Source organism: Balaenoptera ricei, chromosome 6 (assembly GCF_028023285.1).
Source record: "Balaenoptera ricei isolate mBalRic1 chromosome 6, mBalRic1.hap2, whole genome shotgun sequence".
Lineage (NCBI taxonomy): Eukaryota > Metazoa > Chordata > Mammalia > Artiodactyla > Balaenopteridae > Balaenoptera > Balaenoptera ricei.
Window position 1 is genome coordinate 91,377,855 of NC_082644.1, and position 23,901 is coordinate 91,401,755.

The following is a 23,901-nucleotide window of genomic DNA, read 5'->3' on the forward strand; positions in this document are numbered from 1 at the left end:
TTATTAATAATAAATAATAGATAACATTTATTGAGTGTTTTCTATGTAACTTGCACAGTACTAAGCCTTTTATAAATACCTTACTGAATCCTCAAACAACCCTGTTAAGTAGGTATTGTTACATCACTTTACAGATAAGACTCAGGAGGGTTAAGAAGCTTGTCCAAGGGCAGGGAACAAGGAGGGAAATAAGGGAACAAGGAGACAGCTGGGAGGGCAGTGACCACATTACACACATTACAAGATGCCCTTGTCACATTAGTTTTGGAGATAGTTTACTCTCTTGATTTGAGGGGGAGACACATGATTAGATAGGAGTTTCTGTTTCCTTAGCAGCATTTCTGCATGTGGCTCATGTCAATCATCATTATTTAAAATATTATTATTTTAAACAATAATAACAATGCTGAAAACATGCAGTAATAATAATGGTACTGATCATGTATTAAAGTCAAGACTAGAAGCTTTCATCACCCTGCCAGGTAAGTATCATTATTCTCACCTTAGAAATGAAAAACCTGAGATTCTAAGTGGTTAACTTAGTTCACAAAGTATAAGCAGTAAAGTCAGGATTCAGGCCCCTGTCTGTCTGTTAAATTCATTGCTTTCTTTTCCCTTACTGTACCACCTGTCAATCAGATTTCCAATCTGAATTGACTGTTTTCACACCCCAATAGTTTTCCCTTGGCTGTATCCTCATTTTAGAAGGAAATCTTCATAGACGTCTAACGTGGCACTAGGGTGCAAAACTCGAAGTGGAAATGGTGTACTGCCTTGGGTTCCAGTGAGGTGAGTGTCATAAAGTTTGTTTGCCAATAGTAACTCTCTCGGGATGGTCTTAGTTTCCAAGTTCTCTGGACAATTTCAAAGCTTCTTGGACACCAGACAAATTTGTTAAAATAATGAACAAGGAGCAGTATAAGTCTAAGTTATAGTAAGGGTCTTTATTTTTATTGGTGCTTCTGACCCCTAGAAGTGTTTGGGTGTTTCTTTGTAGTCAAAAGACCTGGCTCAGCCTCTCAGCCTCTCAGCCAAGTGGGTCTGTGGGTCATGGGAGCTGGGAGGGTGGCAGTAGCCTCACATATAGTCAAGAAATTTTTAAAAAATGAAAAAATAGCGAGTGTTGGTGAGGTGGTGGAGAATTTGGAACCCTCATACATTGCTGGTGGGAATGTAAAATCATTCACTTAGCCACTATGGAAAATCTTTTTGGCAGTTCCTCAAAAAGTTAAACATAGAATTACCATATGACCCAGCAAGCCCGCTCCTAGGTATATACCCTAAAGAACTGAAAACCAGATATACAGACAAATACGTTTACAGGCATGTTCAGAGCAGCACTATTCACAGTAGTCAAAGGGTGGAAATAACACAAATATCCATCAATGGATACATGTACAAACGCACTGTGGTATACATACAATTATTTAGCCATGAAAAGGAATGAAGTACTGATACATGCTACAATCTGGATGAACCTTGAAAACATCATGCTAAGTGAAAGAAGCCAGACACAAAAGACTACATATTGTATGATTCCATTGATATGAAATGTCTAGAATAGCCAAATCCAGAGAGACAGAAAATAAATTAGTGGTTACCCCTGGTTGGGGAGAGGGAGGGATAGAGGGTGACTGCTTAATGGGTAGGGGGTTTCCTTTTGGGGTGATAAATGTTTCAGAATTAGATAGAGATAGTGTGGTTGCTTAACATTGTGAATGTAATAAACGCCACTGGGTTGTTGACTTTAAAGTGGCTATTTTTATGTTATCTGAATTTCACGTCGATTATAACAAGAGAAAGTTCAGCAGCCCTCTGTGCCCTTCTGAGCTTGGAATCTTCCCAATGGATACAGGGCAAAAGAAACACCTAGCCCTCATCCTTGTGGCGGCACGATGAAAGGTGCCTTGTCCTAGAGTTCCATCTGTCGTGCATTCATTCATCCGCGCACAAATTTCCACTTACTCATCGCACAGTGTCTGAACCAGGTCCTGGGCTGCAGAGGGTACAGTCTCTGCAGCCTAGGGGGAGACATCCCGCAAATTAAAAAACAAAACAAAACAAAACACAACTCCGTGATGAACCCAGCCAAGGAGGGTTGTCTACTCAAGTAGCAGGGTGTCCCGAAAGAAAAGGGGCCTTTCTCAGACAGGGGGTTTGGACTGGGCTAATTCGCGTCCATGGCCGCCAAATACCTTGCGACAAATAACATTCTTTTGTTGTTCATGGAAATGAAACAGTTTTTCAAGTCCTTCAGGAGCTCGTCCGCAAAGGTGGGAAGAGAGAACTCAATCAGCACAAGAATGTCAGCCAGGAGGGAGAGGGGTGGGTAGGCGGGGGACCCCCTGCGCCCCGCCCCGAACCTCGGGGGAGGCCCGCGACCAGGGGTGGGGGAGGTGGGGACTGCGCGGGGCCGCGCTCCCGCCCTCCTCGGCGCCTGCGGACCCGCAGGCGGCGGGCGGCCCGCGAGGGGGCGGCGGCTCCCGGGCTTTGTGGCCGCTGCGCGCGCGGTGGGGCCTGACCGGCCGGGGGCGCGCCGCCGCCGCCCGGCGCTCCGGAGCCCGCGGCCCTCCCGGCCGCCCAGCCTGCGAGAGGAGCCGAGGCCGCCCGCGCTCGCATCTCGCCGGCCCCTCCCCCGATCGCCGTGGCCGCTGCGCCGCCGCTGCAGGTAGGAGGCTGGCCCGCCGGGCGGGCCGCAGCGAGGCGGGGGCGCGGGCGAGGGTCAGGCGGGAGGCGCGGGCCAGACGTGCGGGGGCCGCGCGGCCGGCAGGGCGGGCTTCCGGCCCAGGCGCCACGACCCCTGCCCCGCAGGCCCGGCTGCCACCTCCGCGCGCCGCGATGGGACTCGGTGAGTGGGGCCGGCCTGCGGCGTACAAAGCCCCAGGGCGCGGACCTCGGGGAGATTCAGTGTCGCACCCGAGGTCGGGGGACTCTGGACTCCGGGAGTGGAGGAGCCGCTTGGGAGGAATCCGGATGACTCGCAGTGCCGGGGTCTTCCTATCCCGGGGTCCCCACTGTACGCCGGGCACTGTGCTCGCGCTTTTCCATACTCGTCTCCTTTAAGACCCCTTGTGTCCCTTACAGGGGTGTAATGGGAGGGGTCCCTCACTCGGAGGCTGAGGGCCGAACATCACATCGGTGCCCGCCTGACCTTGGGAAATCTCCTTTGCTCCGAGCCTTGGCTCCTGCTTCTGTAAATGGGGGTGAGATGGGGGGAGGGATGGTGGCAGGGGAGTGCGTGGTGTAATGCCTACCCTCAGGTGCTATTGTGAGAGATAATGTACGTAAATGATCATAGCTAAATATTGAGCACTTTCTATATACCAGGCCCTAGGTACCAAACAGTTGGCATGAGTTATCTAATTAAGTCATCACACTGGCTCTGTGATGTAGCTACTGTAAATTGCACGAGTAATTTTTATTTAGGAGTAGGAAATAGAGAAAATTTAGTCTCCCTATTCTGATTCAGGAGATTGGGTGATTCTTAGGTATGGTAACATTTAAGATCACAGATGTTCCTGCAGTGTCAGGAGAGTGGTTATAGGATATATTTGTTACGCATTTAAAACCAGGAGGTAGGATAATATCAGGGCCAGGGGCGTGCATTTTAGTATGTCAGATAAGTCAATTGTGTTACCAAGGAAATTGTTGAATATTAATTCAAAAACATAGTTCCTGAGTTAGGACTGAGGACTGCTAGGGGAGTTTGGGGCCAGAGAGACAGGGGTGGACAGGGATGAGAAGGGAGGATTCTGAAGCTCTGGAAGAGGATATGGAGGAAGGGACCAGCGTCTACCACCCCAGCAGTTTTCTGGACCAGGATTCCATCCTGCCCTTAGAGACCACGCATCCTGTCTGGGAGGAGAGAGGGGGGAGGGATCCTGGGGTGAGATCGGTGGATTGTCTCTTCTTATTCCCAGGACATCCCAAAAGTATTCAGATGGGTTGAGCGCCAGGTGACGGGGCCTCGTAAAATGTAATGGTCGCTTCTCATGATTCTTGAAATTCTTTTACTATGTTTGAGGCAATTGGGATGCTCAACAACCCTGAAGACTGGTAAGATGCTTAAAATATCAGTACAAAGGCTGAACTGATGTAATGGAGTATGTTTGAATACAGTTCCCTTGGTTAGAGAAGCAATGGGCCTGAGGAGATTATTTTGGGGTTCAGTTTGAAATGGGGAGAACTGGAAGGCTTTGGACCCTGAAGAAGGAAGAGAAAGGCAGGAAGGCCCAGGCATTGCACCCAGGGGCAGGGGGTAGAAGGAGAGCTGAGGACCCACAACACCATCTGAAGAACACCCACCCGGCCCACTAGTGCTCGGCTACCCAGAAGGCACCCCTTCCTCTCCCGACTGTGACCGTGTCTTACTTGAGTGTTGTTTAAGGTCGGGGCTGAACTCAGGCTGACTTTTCTCCTGAGGGAGCAGGAAAGGCTTCTTAGAGAAGGGTTGTTTTAAAACCAGGACTTGAAGGAGGGGGTGTTTGGGCACATAGTGATGGTGAAAGTAGGGAGCCGTGTGCCTAGTAAAAAGAGCAGTTGCTTTGGAGAGACAGACAGTGGGAGGTTCGAATCCTAGGTCTGCTATTTCTCCGCCATGTAATTTTTTGGTGAGGATTAAAGAATGTTTTTTCAAATGCCTGGTAGGGAGCTCAACAAGCACTAGGACCTTTTTCCCTGTCCATGGTGACAGTTGTTTAATGCTTGTCTGCTGAGCACCAGTCTTATGCTGAGTCATATGCTTCATGCTGGGGAGAGAGATGAGTCAGAAATTATGTGTTTCCCTTAGGAATTTCCCAGCCTAGTGAGGGAGATGGACACAATGAGCAAATCACAGAAAATATGGGAAGTACAATCATATACAACTGGCAGTGAGCTCAGAGAAGAGTAACTCATTCATTCTGGATAGAATACTCAGGGCTAATCTACCTCTTTAACAAGATTTAACAAGATGAAACGTTATCACAGAGGTTTTGAATGCTACACAAATTCCTAACTTCTATCTTTTTTACCTCTGTCTTCTCTTTGCCCCGATATCCTCTCTCTTAAAAAAAAATCTAGTTGCAGCGTGTACGTAGTTTGTAAGCTGCCTTAAACTCATTTTAGGAGGAAGCTGTTATAAATAAAATAAACATAATAGCCTGGGTATTAGTTGAGGAAGGCTTCACAAAAATTTCATGAGAGTTGGACCTTGAGGGTTGAAGATGAGCCCTTGGTGGATCTTGGGGTAAAGAATTCCAGCCAGAGGAGGCCCCATGCGCAGAGGCATGAGAACGCAGTAGGTTCAAGGGCACGAAGGTGAGTTTCGTCTGGCCGGGTTGAAACATACGTGAAAAGGGTGGTTTGGGGTGGGGTGGAGGGGGCACTGTAATTGGGGCCAAATCTGGAAAGGCCTTGAATGCCTTGTGAGCAGTTTGGACTTTATTGCTTAGGCAGTGGGGGAGATGTCAGAGGTTTACACGCAGGACTGTGGCATCATCACTATGTTTAAGGAAAATCCCTCTGGTGGCTGTGTGGAAGAGGGGCTGGAAGTCTGGGAGATCATTTTGGGAGACTAGGGCTGACCTTGGACATAGGCAGTGAGGATCAGAGCAGAGAGAAGAGATATTGAGGTAAAATGTGTAGTAGTGGTAAGTGTGATGAGTGGTTCCATGTGATTGAAGAGCACGCTGAGGTTTCTGCTTTGAGCCAAGTTAATGTGGCTGAAATTATCAGAAATCAGGAGGTCTGGGGGTAGAGGAATAATTCGTTTGCTTTTGGAGATTTCTGAGGTACCCATAATGGACAGCTAGATAGAGGTGGCTAGGAGACAACTGGAAATATGTGTTGTGCTGAGGAGAGAAGATGGGGCTGGAGAGAGGTTCTCCCTGACACCCCTACATTCTTTTTTTTTTTTTTTTTAAAGCAAATTACATCCAACATATATGTATATATATATTTTTTTTTCTTTTTTTAGAGGGAAGGATTTTTTATTTAATTTTATTTATTTATTTTTATTTTTGGCTGTGTTGGGTCTTCGTTTCTGTGCGAGGGCTTTCTCCAGTTGCGGCAAGCGGGGACCACTCTTCATCGCGGTGCGCAGACCTTTCACTATCGCGGCCTCTCTTGTTGCAGGGCACAGGCTCCAGACGCGCAGGCTCAGTAGTTGTGGCTCACGGGCCTAGTTGCTCCGCAGCATGTGGGATCTTCCCAGACCAGGGCTCGAACCTGTGTCCCCTGCATTGGCAGGCAGACTCTCAACCACTGCGCCACCAGGGAAGCCCCCTACTTTCTTTTGAACAAACACCGAGAGTCAACTGTGTGCTCAAGATACAAATAAAATGTAGTTCCGTGCCTCAGGAGCTCAGATAGAGGAGCCCCTCGAGGGTACGGATAGATTGCAGTACAGAGTAATTCTGAGGGCTGCAGGAAAAGATAAATACTTGAGACCCTGGGCCCAGAGATTTGAGAGCCGTTGATGCTTAAGTGGTGGGCCTAGAGGAGAGAGTCCTCACAGACAAGAAGCAGGCTGGAGCAGGAACACCTGCATAAGTGGACTTTTCTGTATTGTAAAAGCACTTTCTGTGGAGGGTACTTTAATAATGACTCCAAGGAAATTTCAGGGAGACTGGGATGGGGGTGGGGAGATGGTTTAGGAAGGAGCGGTGGGGGAGGGGAAGGAAGGGGTCAGGACCTTTAAGAACCTGCCTCTGGTTCACAGAGGGAACTGTGAGGGAGGGGGGACGGGAGGGCGGAGCTCTTGCCTTAAACACAAGGCTGGTTCTGCTCACAGTCACCCTCAGACACAGATGGTAAAAATAAACGCTTCCCAGTTACTTGGCTGCCTGGAGTGGGTGGCGAAGGGAAAGGGGAGGGAGAGCCCTGGAGGAAGCAAGTTTAGTGCTAGGTTTAGACTGGAAGCTCCCCTAAGGGAAAGAAAGAAGACGGAGAGGGCACAGGTGAGTGGCCATCCTGAGTAGACAGGTCTGAACACGCGAGAGCAGGTACACGGCAAGGTGTGCACGGGGACAGTAATGTCTGACTATTCTTACCTCTGCCTCAAATGAAATCATGAAGGCATCACAGCTGTAGAAATTTGTTGTATCATGTTGTAAAAAATTTGGCATGCAACAGTATTTACAAGAAGAAGCCAGGAAATGATTTTTGTTATGAGAAATCCTTTATAGAAGAAGAAATTTAAGATAGTAGAACATCTAGATATAATTAGTAAAAAAATGTGAATGGCGAGCAGGTTAGTTTCAACGTATATTCCACAAATATTTATGGAGTACCTACTGTGTACCAGGTGGTCTTCAAGGAGCTGGGGAAAGAGAGATCCCATCACCTGCTTTAGATGTTTCACTTGGAACTACTTAACCTATAGAGTTAAACCTGGGCTTGGGCCTTAAATCCTCTGAAGTGCTGAGATCACTTTATTCTGTGGCAGTGTTCTCTTTCTTTGGCTAGTAGCTCCACTAGCCTCATAAATAATCAGAAAATACCATCTATGTGTCTTTGGCAGAGAACTGTGGAAATTAGGTTGCAGAAAAACCATTGTAGCAGCAGTGCTAGTATGGACTGCCAGCACCGGATGGGGCTTTAGAGAACACCCATTGCAGCTTTATTTTTTAGAGATGAGGAATCAACAGTCAGGGAGGAAAGGGAACTTGCCTGACGTCACAGAGTGAGTGTTAGAGTTGAGAGCAGTGCCCTCGAGTTTTCAGTTGGGATAGTGGGGAAGGCTTGAGGGTACCTAGCAAAAGGGCATCTTGATGACGGGAGGGTTCCAGAGAAGAGATGTGGGGGGAGGGGTTGAAAACAAATAATGAAGCTTCGCTTTTAGGCCCTCCTCTGTTACTGGGACCCCGGGAACCCCCATAGTTTGCTCTAAGCCTAAGTTTCCTCATCTGTAAAATTAGAGGATTGGACTGAAGTCCTTTTTTAGTTATAACATGTTAGGATCTATGTTGTTTCCAAAAAAAGTTGTTTGGGGGATGCTGAGTCAGGAGACAGAGTCAACAGACCAGGATAGGAAATAGGCTCTCATCTCTTTAGAGCAAACTGATCACCCATAACCTGTGGCCAGGCCTCCCTTCAGGGATTGGCTGCCACATTTCCTGCAGCTTACTCACCAATTCTGTATTTGTTCCTTCTTTCAGTCTTTCCAAAGTGGCCCTGCTTTGTTCTAATGCTAATTCTATTTCCAGTCTATTCTGATAGGAATTAATGTCCTTATTCTAGATCCCACCCAGTCCTGGAGTAACATCCCTGGGTACATCTCTGTCACTGTGCTTATCACACTGCCTTGTCACCAGCCCATCCACAGTACACTGTGTTGTGATATGTCTTCACTGGACTGTGGTCTCCTGGATCTTAAGGAATACCCCTCCTTCCGGTGCCTGCGCATGTAGGTGCTCTAGGTGCTTGTTTAATCCTCCTGTATCCTCTTTGTCTCTACTTTCTGTTGATCCCCCACCGTAGTGCAGACACACACACGTCCTGGTCATTTCTCACTTTGAAACAGTCCCTGGCATGCACTGCCTCCGTTCCATTAACATCACCACCACTCAGAATCCAGGTCCTTTCTTATCAATTATTTATCTGAATGATCTCCTTCAGCTCTCTCTGTTCATATCCTATACATTCTTAAAGATCTAGCTCAAATGTCCTCTTGTTCATGAAGAGTGCAAATTAACCTCTTCTCTCCTCTGAACACCCAGGGTGCTTTGTCCTCTGTTATGGTGTCCATTTCATTGTACCTCTCCTTTTGGTTGTCAGTTTCTGCGTGCCAATGCTCCTTCAGCTTGTCTTTGTATCTCCCACATACTCTAGGACAGTACTGAGCCTTTGGCAGGAGTCCATTACATATTTGTTGAACTGTGTGTCTATGAATAAAAGAGCCAATAAGTATTTGAGTATACACTGTATTTAGACCACTATTCTACTTTTGGAAGCAGTTCAGTATGGGTGAGAGGGGTGCAAAGAACTAAAATTTATTGAAGATCTAGTTTGTGCCTCTTTACTCCCATTGCAGGACAGTTGTGTAGAGGGAATAAAGCAGAGTAGGGAGTATTAACCCTGTTTTACAGATGAAGCATTAGAGGTTAATTGACTTGCCCAAAGTCACACAGCTAGGTGAGCGCTGAATTCAGGATTTGAGCCCAGGTTCTCTGCATCCACTGTCTTGGTTATTTCACTTCACTTTAAGAACAGTAGTGCATTAATATCCTAATATCTGTCTGAGGTCTCAGTGTCACAGATTTTTAGTCATGGTTCCCATCCTGAGTATTGACTTCAAAGAACTCCCTTTTCTACAAACAGCAGTAGAAGTAAAATCTGGCCAACTTTCTCTGGTCTTTGCTGAAATTTTAGGACATAGTTTGACCCTTGGTGGACTTAAAATATCATTAGATGGTGTGTTAGTCAGCTTGGCCTTCCATAATAAAAGACCACAGACTGGGAGGCTTAAACAATAGAAATTTATTTCTCACAGTTCTGGAAGCTAGGAAGTCCAGATCAAGGTGCCGGCAAGGTAGGTTTCATTCTGAGGGCTCTTCTCTTGGCTTGTAGGTGGCTGCCATCTCTCTGTGTGCTCACATGGCCTCTTTTTAAGCCCTGGGGTTAGTGGGGGAAGGGGCAAGCTCTCTGATGTCTTTTCTTCTAAGGGCACTAATCCTCTTGAACCAGGGCCCCATCCTTAGGACCACATTTAATCTTACTTACTTCCTTAAAAGCCTGATCTCCAAATACAGTCACCCTGGGAGTTAGGGTTGCAGCAAATGAATTTTTTTGGGGGGAAGGATACAAACATTCAGTCCCCTAACAGATGGATTTTTAAGGTGCATATTAAATGTACTTATTACAATCTTCTGGTGGTTTAGTCAATGTTAGTGTTTTGGGAATTTTGCTGATTATTTCCCCTTTGTTCTTTTATGGTATTGGAATCCTGCTATTTTATTTAGTCTTGTCTACGGGTCTTTGCTTAGCCCAAGAGGAACTTCCATTGCATTTGGATTTTGCTATTTTATTTGACCGTTTTTACTTTAATGCAGCTTTTTGGTGTACTGATTGTTTTACCATGTATGATACTCATTCTGTGCATGGTAGACAGTTTTATGACTATATCAAAATACATTCATTCATTAAATTTTGCTGAGGGCCCACTGTGGGGTCTCTGGGCTGCTTGTTGTCCTACAACCACGCATAAGAACGGGTAGCACTCTGTCTAGCAGAACAGCAGACAAAAAAGATGATCCGTACAGAGGGGAGTTGGGGGGAAGGGAAGGGCAGTTTCTAATAAAGGCTAACGTAGCAGAGAAGGCTTGTTGTGTTGTCATCTATAACCAGTTATGGACGTTCCTAAGCAGTTTTAAGCTATAATGTGCTTTCTAGCCTCGAAGTTTCTAATAAGCTTCTCTTGGAGATCTCTTTCTTTGGGAAGTGTTTGTTTACTTAGGACTGTCAGGTGCTAAGGCAGAATGTCAGCATCCAGTTCCCCTGAGGTGTGGACCATTTTAAAGCCCCATATTATTGCTACAGTTACTTTTCAAACATACATTCTTAGCAGATCAACAGTGGAAATTATTTCAGAACCCTAGTTAGAGTGAGAGGGGTGCACCTGGGTTGGGGTGGGGAGCTGTGGACCCTAGGTTTGAGACCTAGAAGGGGGAAGGTGATGGGAGTGGGGAAGGGAGGGGAGGAGCCAACAAATGGAGATGAGGGAAGCAGGCACAGCTCTTCCTAGGTTGTCCCTGCTGACAATCAGATTGCTAATTGATATGTAATTTGAGCTGGAGCACTAGAGGCTGTCACTAGGTCTGAAAGAAGAGGGCTAAGCAGATCAGAGAGCAGCCTGGGCATGGAGTCAGACCTGGGTTTGAATCCTAGTGCTGCTACTATTTGTGTGATCACTGGCAAGTTACTGAGCCTCACTTTTCTGATCCGGGAAATAGGAATAATAATTGGTTTAGTGGGGATAAACAGCCTGCTTCAGGAGGCTGTTGGGGATCCATAGGGGACCTTTAGGGTACACTGTCTCACACCAGAATCCCTTTATAGCCCGGCAGGATGCAACCACATGGCCGAGGGAGGCCTGCTGTTCTACAAAATTAAGCAAAGTAAATTGGTAACTTGGATTTACTTAGCTAGTGATTAAATAATAGTTTAATTAATAGGCTATTAATGGTCCCCAGGTGTTGGTAATTCTGAGTATTTGCTTTTGAGAGCAATTGTGTAATTTCTTTTGGTATTTCTGGTACTTTCATAAAGTTTTGTGGGGTTTTTTTTTTTTGGTTTTTGGTTTTTTTAACAGTGTAACAAATTATGCTCTCAGGGGCTATTTTTGGGAAGATTAAATGATATAGTGCATATTAAGCAGTTAGTATTGTGTCAAACTCACAGTAAAGGCTCAATAAAAATTATCTGCTATTGTAATTATTGCTCTTATTAGAGACTCAACTGGCCACACTTAGGTTAAGATCCTTATGAATTTAGACTCCCCCCCAGCCCACCACCACCTGGTGGCAGTTAGTGGTACTGCACACACTGTGAGGAAGAATTATTAAATTGCTTGGAACTAATTCCATGTAGTTTCATTTCCACTAAGTATCAGAGGGACTTTGTTCAGGCAGAGTATGGCTTATTTGCCGAGAGCTGCAATTCATATATCACTAAACAATGAAGGGACATTTTTTCACCTCCACAGTTGGCATAGATTTAAAAAATGTTAACAGCAGAAGTCAATGAAGTGGGCATGTCAATTAGTATACCATTTCTGGAGGGCAGATGGTGATGGAACAAAAGTCTTGAGTGTTTTTATCTTTTGTGGCAACCATTCCTCTTCTGGGAATTTATCTTGAAATAATCAAGGGTAGAAAAAAATATTTATTTAAAAAGAAAAAATATATAATGTATAAAATAGCATTACCTTTAATAGAATGAAACAGGGAACAATCCATTTTTCATTTGTGAATCAGATTCCCAATCCTTATAGCAGTGATTCTTAAAAAGAGTGGGTAGACATCTTCTGGGGGCAGAAGAATTGGGATGGGCTTCAGATCAGAATTTGCTCTGGGGGCTGTGTAGTTTAAGAACATTCAGTATACCTATTGATTTCATAATAAAAACTATAGAACATAAAGTTGAACGTAGTCATCTTGGCAGATAGAGATCATATAGAAGAGATATAGGTAGGGTGTGTTAATAAATTTCAGTTTGGGAACACCGATCTATAGGAAATAGGAGTATTGACGAAGTCAAAAATTAATTTTGGACCTTTGGGGAAGAAGGGGCCTAGATTGGATCATCGTAGGAACATTAGAGCAACGTGACTGAAGCGTAGGCCTGATAATTTAGGGGTACAGGGACACATCTCCAAAGATAAATTCCCCCTCATTTCTCTTTGCCCAAGACCTGAGGGCCAAACCACCTTTGACTTGTCTAAATCTCTCGATTTCTGATACTGATGTGTCCATGATGAATGTGAGGTACCTTGTATCTGGAGACATTGATGACACTAACTTTAACTTTTGGGAGGAGGTGGTACATACTGGGGGACCCTGACCAGGCTCTGTTGCCCCCATGTAAAGCCTACATTCCTTGGCCTCTATTTCAAGGCTCTCTGATCTGGCTGGGTCCCCTCCAGCCTCAGATCTAACAGATTTCAGTTATTTACAACTATAGTAACCCCTCCCCAGGCATAGTAGGTGAAAAGCTGACTTGTAATGGTGTGATTTTTTAAATCAGTGTACCATAAACTTAAAAGTCACAGCCTCCCCCCACCCCCCAGCTTTGTATTGTGGAACTTTTCAAACGTGCACAAAGATCAAGAGAATAATTTAATGAATCTTTGTGTACCCATCACCCTTGTTCAAATGTCCCATTTTTGGCCAGTGGGACTCCTTTCAAGTTAGTTTCTAACTCTTTCAATACAGGTTGGTCAGTTTTTTTTGTTTGTTTTAATTAATTAATTTATTTATTTTTGGCTGTGTTGGGTCTTCGTTGCTGTGTGTGGGCCTTCTCCAGTTGCGGTGAGCGGGGCCTACTCTTCGTTGCGGTGCGGTGGCCTCTCCCGCTGCAGAGCATGGGCTCCAGGCACGTGGGCCTCAGTAGTTGTGGCTTGCGGGCTCTAGAGTGTGGGCCCAGCAGTTGTGGCACATGGGCCCAGTTGCTCCACGGTATGTGGGATCCTCCCAGACCAGGGCTCGAACCTGTGTCCCCTGCATTGGCAGGCGGATTCCCAACCACTGCGCCACCAGGGAAGCCCAGTTGGTCAGTTTTAAATGGACTATATCATCAGTATCTTGATGCTTGCCTGTTATTCTGAAAAATCAGAGGCTTAGAGAATGTAAGGAGGACTGGGCGTGTCAGCCCTTTCCACAAAGGGCACATGCAACGCTTGCTTTATTGCTGCATTCTCTGTTGCTTAGCGACATTCTTGCCATAATGTAACTGAGAGATTAATTTTGTAGGAAGTTTCCTGTGATTAAAAGATGTGGAAAACTGTGTGGTCATAAAACACACATAGGTTCAGTGGAATAAGACATTTATTAAGCATTTATTGTGTGAAAGATGCTGGCTCAGCACTGGGGAGGATGGCAAGATGACCTAGGGAGTCATGGTTGAGTAATTTGGAGTCACCCAAGGTGAGAGCTCACGAGATAGTTGTGAAATGATACTAAGAATACCAGGCTATTCAAACTCACAGAAGCAGAGAGTAGAACAGTGCTTACTGGGGGCTGGAGATGGGGGGGTGGGAGAAACGGGGAGATGTTGGTCAACGGGTACAAAGTGCAGTTATGTAGGATGAATAAGTCTAGAGATCTAGTGTACAGGAGTGATGACTGTAGCTAATAATACTGTATTGAATATTGGAAATATGATGAGACTAGATTTTAGGCGCTCTCATCACGCATGTAAAAGGTAACTATGTGAGGAGATATGTTATTTAGCTTGTTTGTAGTAATCATTTCACTATGTATGTTAAATATATACAATTTTTATCTAAAATATAAAAAGGTATGTAGACTGTAATAATGATAAGGGAGAAAATGGAATGTCATTTCACATTTTTAAAATAATATAAAATTGGTAACTTTTACTATAATATGTGAACAAAGACGTTAAACGAATATGCATTAAAAAATGGCTATTATTTGGTGTGTTTAAAAAAAAGATTACCAAACTATCAGGGCAGTCCAGGTTCTTGACTTCTGAAGTCACCATCTTTGTGATCTTGTACAATCCATTTCACCTTACTGGCCCTTAGTTTAGTTCCCTCAGTTGAAAAGAGGGATAAGGAAAATGTGGTATATAGGTACACAAAGGAATGTTATTCAACCACAAAAAAGAAGGATAGCCTGCCATATACGACAGCAGGGATGGACCTTGAGGGTGTTATGCTAAGTGAAATAAGTCAGACAGAGAAAGACAAATACTGTATGATCTCACATGTATGTGGAATCTAAAAAAAAAAAAGAAGAAGAATAAGAAGAATAAGAAGAAAAAAGAAAAAGAACTCATAGATACAGAACAGATTGGTAGTTGCCAGAGATGGGGAGTGGGGGGGGGGGCAAAATGGGTGAAGGTGGTCAAAAGGTACAAATTTCCAGTTATAATGTAAGTAAGTCCTGGGATGTAATATACAGCATGGTGACTATAGTTAATAGTATTATATTGTATATTTGAAAGTTGCTAAGAGAATAGATCTTAAAAGAAAAAAATTGTAACTGTGTGGTGATGGATGTCAACTAGATTTATTGTGGTGATCATTTCCATATGTGTGTATGTGTGTATATATATATATATATAAATAAATAAAATCGTTATGTTGTATACCTGAAACCAATGTAATGTTACATGTCAACTATATCTCAATTTTAAAAATCCATTAATTGGTAAATGGATATAGACTGTGCTACATCTGTAAAATGGAATATCATTTGGTAATAACAAGGAATGAAGTATTGATACATGCTACAACATAGACAGACCTTGAAAACATTATGCTAAGTGAAAGAAACAAGTCACAAAAGACCTCATATTGAATTATTCCATTTATATGAAATGTCCAGGAAAAAAAAAAAAAGAGAGGCACTGGACTCAAGCTCTAAAGTGTCCAGGCCCTTACACTTCTGAAATTATATTAATTATTTACACAGAACTGTACACTTTTAAAAGTGGCCCGCCATTGTAAAGCAATTATACTCCAATAAAGATGTTTAAAAAACAGAAAAATAAATAAAATAAGAGTGGCCCTTAGACCTTAAGGATCACAGACTCCAAGCCCTCATTTTAAAGGTAAAGAAACTGAGGTTCTTCTAAGAGCATGGACCTAACGAAGGTCACAGACATAGTGATGGAAATGTCAGATCTTCTGGGGTGATTTCTGGATGATTCTGAAATCTTGGTAGTAGTTACATTATCTGTTGTATTAGATCACACAGTGGCTTCTCTTGTCTTCAGCTGTGACAAAATTTTGAGAGACCTGTTTAGTTTAAAAGCTGCCTAACATGATGAATTTGGGGAATTATCTGTTCCTTAATATTAAGCAGAAATAAATGAACACATTAGAGTTCCACATAGATGTTCAACTTTTTTTTTTGCTGTTCTGTACCAGATAATCACAAAATGGTCAAGACCTATAGCAAAGGTCCTACCTGAAAATCTACTTTTAAGTAAAAACCCCATTCCTTGTAATCTTCTGAATGTTTTCTTGAGAATACCACAATTCAACATGAGTGGAAAAGAAAGTACCGTATTTCAGACCAGGGAATCAAGTCAGGGATAGAGCTTGAGTGATTCGCTGACTTGTTTATTGCTGGAGTTGGTACTGATTGTTTCAAACTTCCTGTTCCAGGATAGCTAACAGCCAGGAGAAACATAGTGGAAAATGCAAAACAACGAAATCATAAAACCTGCCAAATACTTCTCAGAATTGGAAAAGAGCATCCTGCTGGCTTTAGTAGAAAAGTACAAGTATGTGCTGGAGTGTAAGAAAAGCGACGCGCGAACTATTGCCCTCAAGCAACGTACCTGGCAGGCGCTCGCCCATGAATACAACTCGCAGCCCAGCGTGTCGCTGCGGGATTTCAAACAGCTGAAGAAGTGCTGGGAGAACATCAAGGCTCGGACCAAAAAGATTATGGCCCATGAAAGGAGAGAGAAAGTGAAACGGAGTGTCAGCCCCCTTCTGAGCACCCACGTCCTGGGGAAGGAGAAGATCGCCAACATGCTGCCCGAGCAGCTGTACTTCCTGCAGAGCCCTCCCGAGGAGGAGCCCGAGTACCACGCTGATGCCGCCACCCAAGGTATCGGTGCCTGACGCCCGCTTGCATGTTCTCCTTGGGTACCTGTTTGACATTGTGATGTTCAAGTCCTTCATTTCGAGGGAATTTAGAAAAAAGAAACTTTCATATCAAACTTGACTTTCTCAATACAAAATTTCCCAATTAGATCGGACATTCAAGTCGTACATAAAAATAGAAGCTCTTATCTCCTTGTGTCTCTCTTAGAGAGATCTCACTTATCTCTGTTATTACTTAAGAAGGAAAAATAAGGGGCTACATTAATATAGTTATTAATGAAGTATCTTAGTTGCTTATCTCAATCTATCTCAAATATATTAAAGAGAACTGGAGGATTTATATTCATTCACTCTATTGTATTTTTTTTTCAAAAAATAGTTTTTGAGGACCTATTATGTGCAAAGCTCCGCATTAAGTTACTCAAAATGCCACATTAAGAAAGTGAACTATTTCAAACTTAGGAAAAGTACAGAGACTAATATAGCAAACACCCATTTAGCAGTCACTCAGATTAAAAACCAGCATTTCTACCCATTATAATATTGTGATCTATAGTTTTGGTTTGTGCACTCTAGGAAACTTGAGAAATTCTGGAAAAAAATCATTTTAGTTTTAATATACTTCCACTGAAAAGAGAAAAATGTCATACTTAATTCTTGGGGAAGGAAAAGAATGTCATGTAATCAAGGCTGTAGCGATAGTGTGTCATGGCTTTAAAAAGTTGGAATTAAGGGGCTTATTGAAATGTCTCCAGGCAAGGGCAGGGTGAGGATGCATATAGATAAATTGCCGATAATTCCTGCCTCTTTTAAGATAGGAATGACCAGTTTATATAAAGATTGATTGCAGTTTGCAGAAAATATACTTGAAGCAGAGGAAGATTTCTGGGAAGGCCAGAGGGCTGTTCATAAGGTGCTCCAAGGACCCAGGAAGCAAGCATTTGCCTAGGAAAATCCGATTCTTGGCTTGCAGGATGAGAAATTCACTTATTAGTGTCCCCAGAGTAAATTGAGCTCTGAGGGACTGGTTAATTAAAAGTCACAAGAAATTGTCTAAAACCAAGAATGTTATCCGTATAGAGTGGAAAAGATAATAACCAAGTGAACAGAATACATGTTTTTGATTAGCACTTTTTTTTTTTTCCTGTCGGCAGATCATCCTGGGAAGCTAAATTATGATCAAATGTTTGTTTTCTGATCATTTGGCCAAGGTTAAGTCTAGGGAGCCAGTTGGGCAACCATAGTGGTGAATGTCAAGAAACTCATGTATTGTTTCTCAGGGTAGGAACCCTGTGTCTGAGTTTTGATTCTTGAGCTCCCCAGCCAGGGCAGCTCCCAGAAGACGGTGTTGATATGGACACTGCCAGCTCTCTCTCACCCCTCTTTGTTGCTGCTTCTGTGGTGGAGGGGGCCCGCTGCTAATTGAGTGTCCTTGCTTTGGAGATGTTTATAGCTTCAGCCTGTTCCTCTCCATTATGCTGGCCTTGGAGCGATTGCGTGTCTGGAGGCAGTGAAAGGAATGGTGCTGGGGGAGGGAGGGAGGGAGGTGAATCAGCAGGGCTGCTTTTCAAATTGCTCATATTCCCTGGGAGATGTTGCCGAGGAAGATGCTGGTGTGGACTGTGTGCAGTTTACTTCGCAAATCCGTGATCTGGATGATTGCGTATTGATTTCATAGACTTATTTTAACGGGACAGTCTTCTTTCCCCATTTTCAAATTCTAGGGTAGGATCTAGAAAGTCCATTCCACAGACTTTTTTCTCTTGCTTTTTAGAGGAAAGAATGTAGTTCATTTACTCATAAAAACAATTTCTAAATTTCCAGCAAGAAGGCAATAAATATGGATTCTCAGTGTCCTTCCTGTAGTGACATTTGCTAGAGACTCACTTGTAAAAGAGATTTATTTTAAATTGGATGTTTGTACATATATGACACATGAGACTTCTCTTTGCTGGTGATTATTAAAGTACAGCCATATGCTTCCTGGTTCCTGTTTCCAGGTCAAATCTGGAGGGCGGTGGAGAAGCATGCTGCTTTGTCAGTTGGGAACTGTGTCCAAAGTATCTGTAAACTCTAGTAGTTAAGGTACTGGAACACTTTCCATACATTTAAACAGCTTTGAGGTTACCTCACTCATTTTGCATTTCAACTTAGTTTTAAGAAAGAAAAAGAAAGCTGGAATTGTTAATCATCCCTTCTGGGTCTTGCTGGGGAAGAGGTTGAAAACCTGCTATAGGGTTATGGCTCACATTCCACTGTGTGTGTGTGTGTATGTGTGTGTGTGTGTGTTCAGTTATTATCTCTACTAACTTTATCTCTACTATCTCTCTGTCTCTACTGTGCTGTCCAGTACAGTAGCCACAAGCCACATGAGGCTGGTAAGCACTTGAAATGTGGGGAGACTGAATTGAGATGTGCTATAAATGTACACACTATATCTCAAAGATTTAGTACCAAAAAAGAATGTATCAATAAAATATCTTACTAACAACGTTTATGTTGATTAAATGTTGAAATGATAATACTTTAAATATATTGGATCAAAAATATATTACTTAAATTAATTTTACCTCTTTTTACTTCTTTAATGTGCCTATGAGAAAAATTTTTAGTTATGTATGTATCTCATATTACATTTCTATCGACCAGCTCTGTCCAAACACCTTACAGAGTGCCTGTGACAGAATTAGGTGCCGAAAGATTTGTTGGCATTTGTTAAACAGAAAGGAGCCTGGCAGATTCCACTAGAGGCCTCCCTCCAACTGTTTCTTGTGTGAGATGGCTTCAGCTGTGTCATCTATTTTTTTTTTTTTTTCAGATTCTTCAATAATCTAATGTTCTATGCCCTTAAGGCTGTTAGACCTTAAGGTACCCGGGTCTGGTTATGTCCCAGTGATAACAGAGGGCCTGTTGCATGATGTATGCCAAATACACAGTAAAATCCAGAAATTCCAAGTGCTTCTTCATTTGAACCTATTTGGCTTCTCTCCTTTGTAACAGGGGTTTGATTTTCCCAATAATGAATGACTCAAAATAAGGTGATTAAAAATTCCACAGAGTCTCAAGATAGTGAACAAACACTATTTTAAAATGCCCTCTGAGCCTCAGTTTCCCCTTCTGTAAAACGAAGGAGTTGGGTTTGAGTTAGTTTTGCAGACCATACCACGGATGGGTGAACTAAATTTGCTGTCACAATCCCCAGCAGTGAGGAAGTGAGGGGAACCCAGCTGCAAATGTGGATGTGAGAGTGGGGTGGAGGGTTGAGCCAGGGCAGCAAATGGCTGGAAAACTGGCCTTCAAGAGGTCAATGTCAGCTTTGAACTTTCAAGCCTCAAAAGTATGTCTTTGTCGTTTGATCTGATGATTTGGTCTAATATGATTGTCTCTCATTCCAGTGTATGTACTCACTGTAGATTTATGTACAGAACTAAATATCCCATTTATTCATGTATAAACCATAATAAAACCAGTCAGATATTTCCCCTCATCAGCAGATCTTGCATTGGAAAAGGAAAACAAATATACAAATTTCAGCAACCTCAGAAATTTCATTAAACCTGCATAGAGGCATAGTTCATTTTAGAGTTCAATTATACGTTCAAGGAATCAGTTCCTATCATAAAGACAACTACTGTAATGTCTGTGCCGTGCAAAATTATCCCCATTTACTGTGGTTCAACTGCAGACTCTACTGCCTCTGGTGAAGGCACTCAGCAAGTTCTTTTCACAAATAACACCCTTCAGGACGGCCCCTTCCTGTTTTACACAGCATTGTCTCAGAACTTGTGGCCAAAGTAATTCAAAAGCAAGCCAATGACAAACAGGGACTCCTGAGGCCAGTGGTACTAAACTCACAGGCCAGACGGGGACCCTGTGACCTCTCCAGGAGCTACCCATTCATAAGCTGACAAAATGTAACCTCTAAATACAAAATTCCAATTATCAAAAACAGCTGTGTCATCTTGATCACCGTCCTCTGCATGCATAGTCTTAGCTTTGTCAATGACTTGCTCAAAATGTACATCTGTAGTTGAACACAGTAGTCTTAAAATTTAACACTTTGGAATGTATTTGTAAAAAACCAGTATTTTCCCTTTAAATATATTAAAACAATTTATACCCTGTAGATTTATGATCTGTGATAATTTGCCTTTGACACTTATCTTCCATTATCTTTGGCGAAGAGGTTTGCAGAACAAACTAAGGGAGCCAACAAAATTTGCTAGGGGTGGTCGGGAGGGAAGGATGGCCAAATGTCAAATACACTTAGGAAAACTAAGCTTTCAGTAGTACTCAAATATCTTGAGAGAACTTACACTTAATTCATATGCTATTATTTCTTTACTATAAAGCTATAATCCAGTAACACAGACATAGGTATGCAAAGCTATATTAAATAATGCAAACATTTCTTAATAATTTCCATTATTATCACTGTTTAGTCCAATCCTATTCTTTTGGGGGTGGGAACTCCAGTAGAGGGGACTGACTTATATTTTTACCAGTCATGGCACACTAGCATCATTGGTCTGGAAAAGCCCTTTTTTTGTTTGTTACTTACACATTTATTACTTTTTTATCCCCATTCACCACTTTCATTCTTTTCTCCTGCACCTTAATCATTCTAAGGTGCTTGTGTATTCTCTCACATGTTCTTGAAAGCATGCGTTGGTGTTTGTGCATATATTTTAAATTTACATGGATTAAAAATTGTGCAGTAGATACCATTCCTTTTCCTTTTGCTGCTTTTCACTTAGAATGTTTTAAATATCTATTCCCATTGCAGTGTGTCAGTCTAAGTTGTTTCTTTTAGTTGATGGATAATATTCCGTAGTATGCATCCCCCACATCTTATTTATCCGTGTTCCCAGTCCATCCTGTTTCCTTTGTTCTGCTAAGAAGAGCTGAGCTTCAGCCTGTACACAGTTTCCTTCCCATCCTTTTACTGCCTTAGTAGGTTTTCCCGATGAGCTTAAACGTACTCAGATTGCCCAAGTGGAAGAACACCCCCTTGACTGTGTTCTCTGCTCCCAGGAAAGCTTTTAGGCCTTCCTATCCATTTTGCACAAGATCGAATTGTTTTCTACTTCAGGTGAGCTTTGTTTTACCTGGGAGAGATATTACATGGTGTGTGTTTGCAGAAGGTTGCCATGCCCAGGATAGTCTTTCTCTAATTAAGAGGAGATTCTCCCCATCTGAACATTAGCTTCCATTCATTGGAGCTAATATTTGTGTGAAAGTTAATTACTCCATTGAGCTTCTCTAGTTTTAAGCCCCAGCTTCTGCCAGAGTCTTAAGAGGCCTGGCTTTTTAAATTTAAAATGCGTTTGTTAGCACACATTTAAACTAAAAAAATTAGTTTTAAAGTAGAGTCATTTCTCTGCTCCTGGATATAAACATGCTGTCTTCATGTTCACAACTCTAGAGAGAAATTTGGAGATCAGAATTTAGGATATACATGCATATTCTTAATAATAGATGGTTTTGTAGTTGATACAACTTGGAGATTGCATTTTAAGGTACATAAGTGATCAGCTGAGCAAGTGATGCAGTGAGAGGCCAGGTGTTGTAGTAGCTGAGCTTGGATTTTGGAGTTGTGCAGACCTGGATTGGAGTCCTGGTTCTTTGAACTAGCCAAATGACTTTAGATGTTGTGTTTGGTTTTCTATACTGATACCTCCCTCAGAGGGTTGCTGTAAGGATTAAATGAGGTAATGCTGCAAAGCACTAGCCTAATGCCTGGTTAGCTACTCAGAAAATGGTAGCTGCCGTCGTCATCATCATCACCATCACCATCACCATCATCATCATCAAAAGGCTCCTAAAACCAAGAATTACTGAGATAAAAATGAGCATTTGGATATTGGGAGAGATGAGTAGCATTGTCAGGGCATGAACTTTAAAGGCTCAGAGGAGTATTCAGAACTATCCTCTGGAATGAAATCAAAGGGAAAAGAGGCTAAAGGTACCAAAACACATCTAATGTGTCCAGTCTTCTTTGAAGACAGTTTCAGATCTGAGACTAGAAAGGAAACGGATGAGGTAATCCTCTTTGCATCTGATCCCATCTGAGGGATCCTATTCTCAGTGCCAAGCCTTTCCTGTTCCTTTGTCCTGTGCCTCAGCTCTCCACTCAGAACACTGTTCTTTCTACACAGTTGTGCTGTGTTGAGAGGGATGTGACCTACTGCAGCCAATTCATCCTGCACACGCTTCTTACATGCCTAGCAGTGTGTCAGGCCCTGTTCTGGGTCCTCCAGGAGGATGAACTAGAGGCAGTCTCTGTCTTCAAAGTAATCAGAGACCTGAAGGGGAGGTAGTTAAACCGCCAGTTTTAACAAGTGCTCTGCCAGAGGTAGGTTTAGGAACCAGTGGGAGCATGAAGGAAGGACATCTAATTGAGGCTATAGCCGCTGGATTTGGGAAAGATTCCTAGGGAGACATTTTCATTATCTCTGGATGACAGAGAGGTCCTTTTAACCTTCTCTTTCAAAAGTAAGGTTTTTACCTTTTCTTTTACCTTAATTAGGGACTAGTTATGGTTGTTACCTAACCCCTTGGAGTGAAATAATCTAAATAAACAGTAGCCATTTTCCTTTTATTAACAGACTGTTATGAGTTAGGTTTCCCCCAGTAGCCATTAACATTCCCAGCATCACATCTTCTGGAATAATGGAGTGGATGTAATAATGTAATCAACTCTGTTAATAAATTGATATTATTTTTCTCCAAGGAGATGATTCTCATTATTGGAAATATAAAGCTTCCCAAGAAGGCATTGGAGTCACAGCTAGAAGACTCCACGGGTTAGTGGGATTAGTGGTTTCCTTATTGAAACTTCCTAATTGACACTTGTATCATTGCCCAATAAAAATACTAGTGCAAACATGGCACCACCAAACGTGGCATCCTTTTGTATCCATAAGCTCTTTTCCCCTTTTGTTCAAAGCTTCAGCCCATAAATATTCACTAGGCATCCACTAGGTACCAAGCAAAATAATTGGTGCCCAAGGATAAAAGATATGATTAAGGCATGGTCCCCAAATAATACTAGAATGTGTTAAGTGCTGTAACAGAAGAGTATGTACAGAGAAAGGAGAGGGCTGAGGTTTCACAGCAAGTGGCATTGATCCTGAATGAAGTAGGGGTTATGCGGGAGGTTGAAAGGGGAAACTGGAGTAAGAGTGTGTGTTTGAGTAAGGGAGTGGGGACAAATAGTGAGCCCAACTTTAGCTGAAGGAGCAGTAAGACAGAATTATGGGAAAAAAATAAAGATTGTGGTAGGATTGGAGGGTACACAGGGTAATTTGAAGAGTAAGGCAAGGAAGATAAAGGAAGGTCGGAACCAGATTATGAGGGTTACTTAGGGTGGATTGAAAACAGAGCCGAAGATAGGAACCCCAGGGGAAGATTTAAGTGTGAGTCCTGACAGGAGACTTAAAGAGCAATCATAAAGGAGGCTGTAGAAAACTTAGGAGAGAGCGATGGTTCAGAAGCTAATAGAGGAAAGAAATGTCAAGAAGGATTGTCAAGTGCTAGGGAGAAGTTACATACGAGGGACGTTGGAAAGTGTCTTTGGGATCTGAATATTGACCCCCAGATGGCAGTGCTAGAGGCAA

The 23,901-nt window shown here is 42.8% G+C and overlaps 1 protein-coding gene across 4 annotated transcripts in view; it reads left to right on the plus strand.

Moving 5' to 3' along the window:
- Positions 1-23,901, plus strand: part of TMEFF1 (transmembrane protein with EGF like and two follistatin like domains 1) — a 146,007-nt gene that overhangs the window by 9,180 nt on the left and 112,926 nt on the right. Inside the window, exons 1-2 of one of the 4 annotated variants that reach the window (XM_059925191.1) lie at positions 2,536-2,668; positions 15,836-16,286. In XM_059925191.1, the coding sequence (XP_059781174.1) occupies positions 15,869-16,286 (418 nt within the window). In that variant the 5' untranslated portion in view covers positions 2,536-2,668; positions 15,836-15,868. Of the gene's footprint in view, positions 1-2,535; positions 2,669-2,759; positions 2,849-15,835; positions 16,287-23,901 lie in introns of those variants that run through there. The other 3 variants (XM_059925187.1, XM_059925188.1, XM_059925189.1) reach the window with 3 other exon arrangements.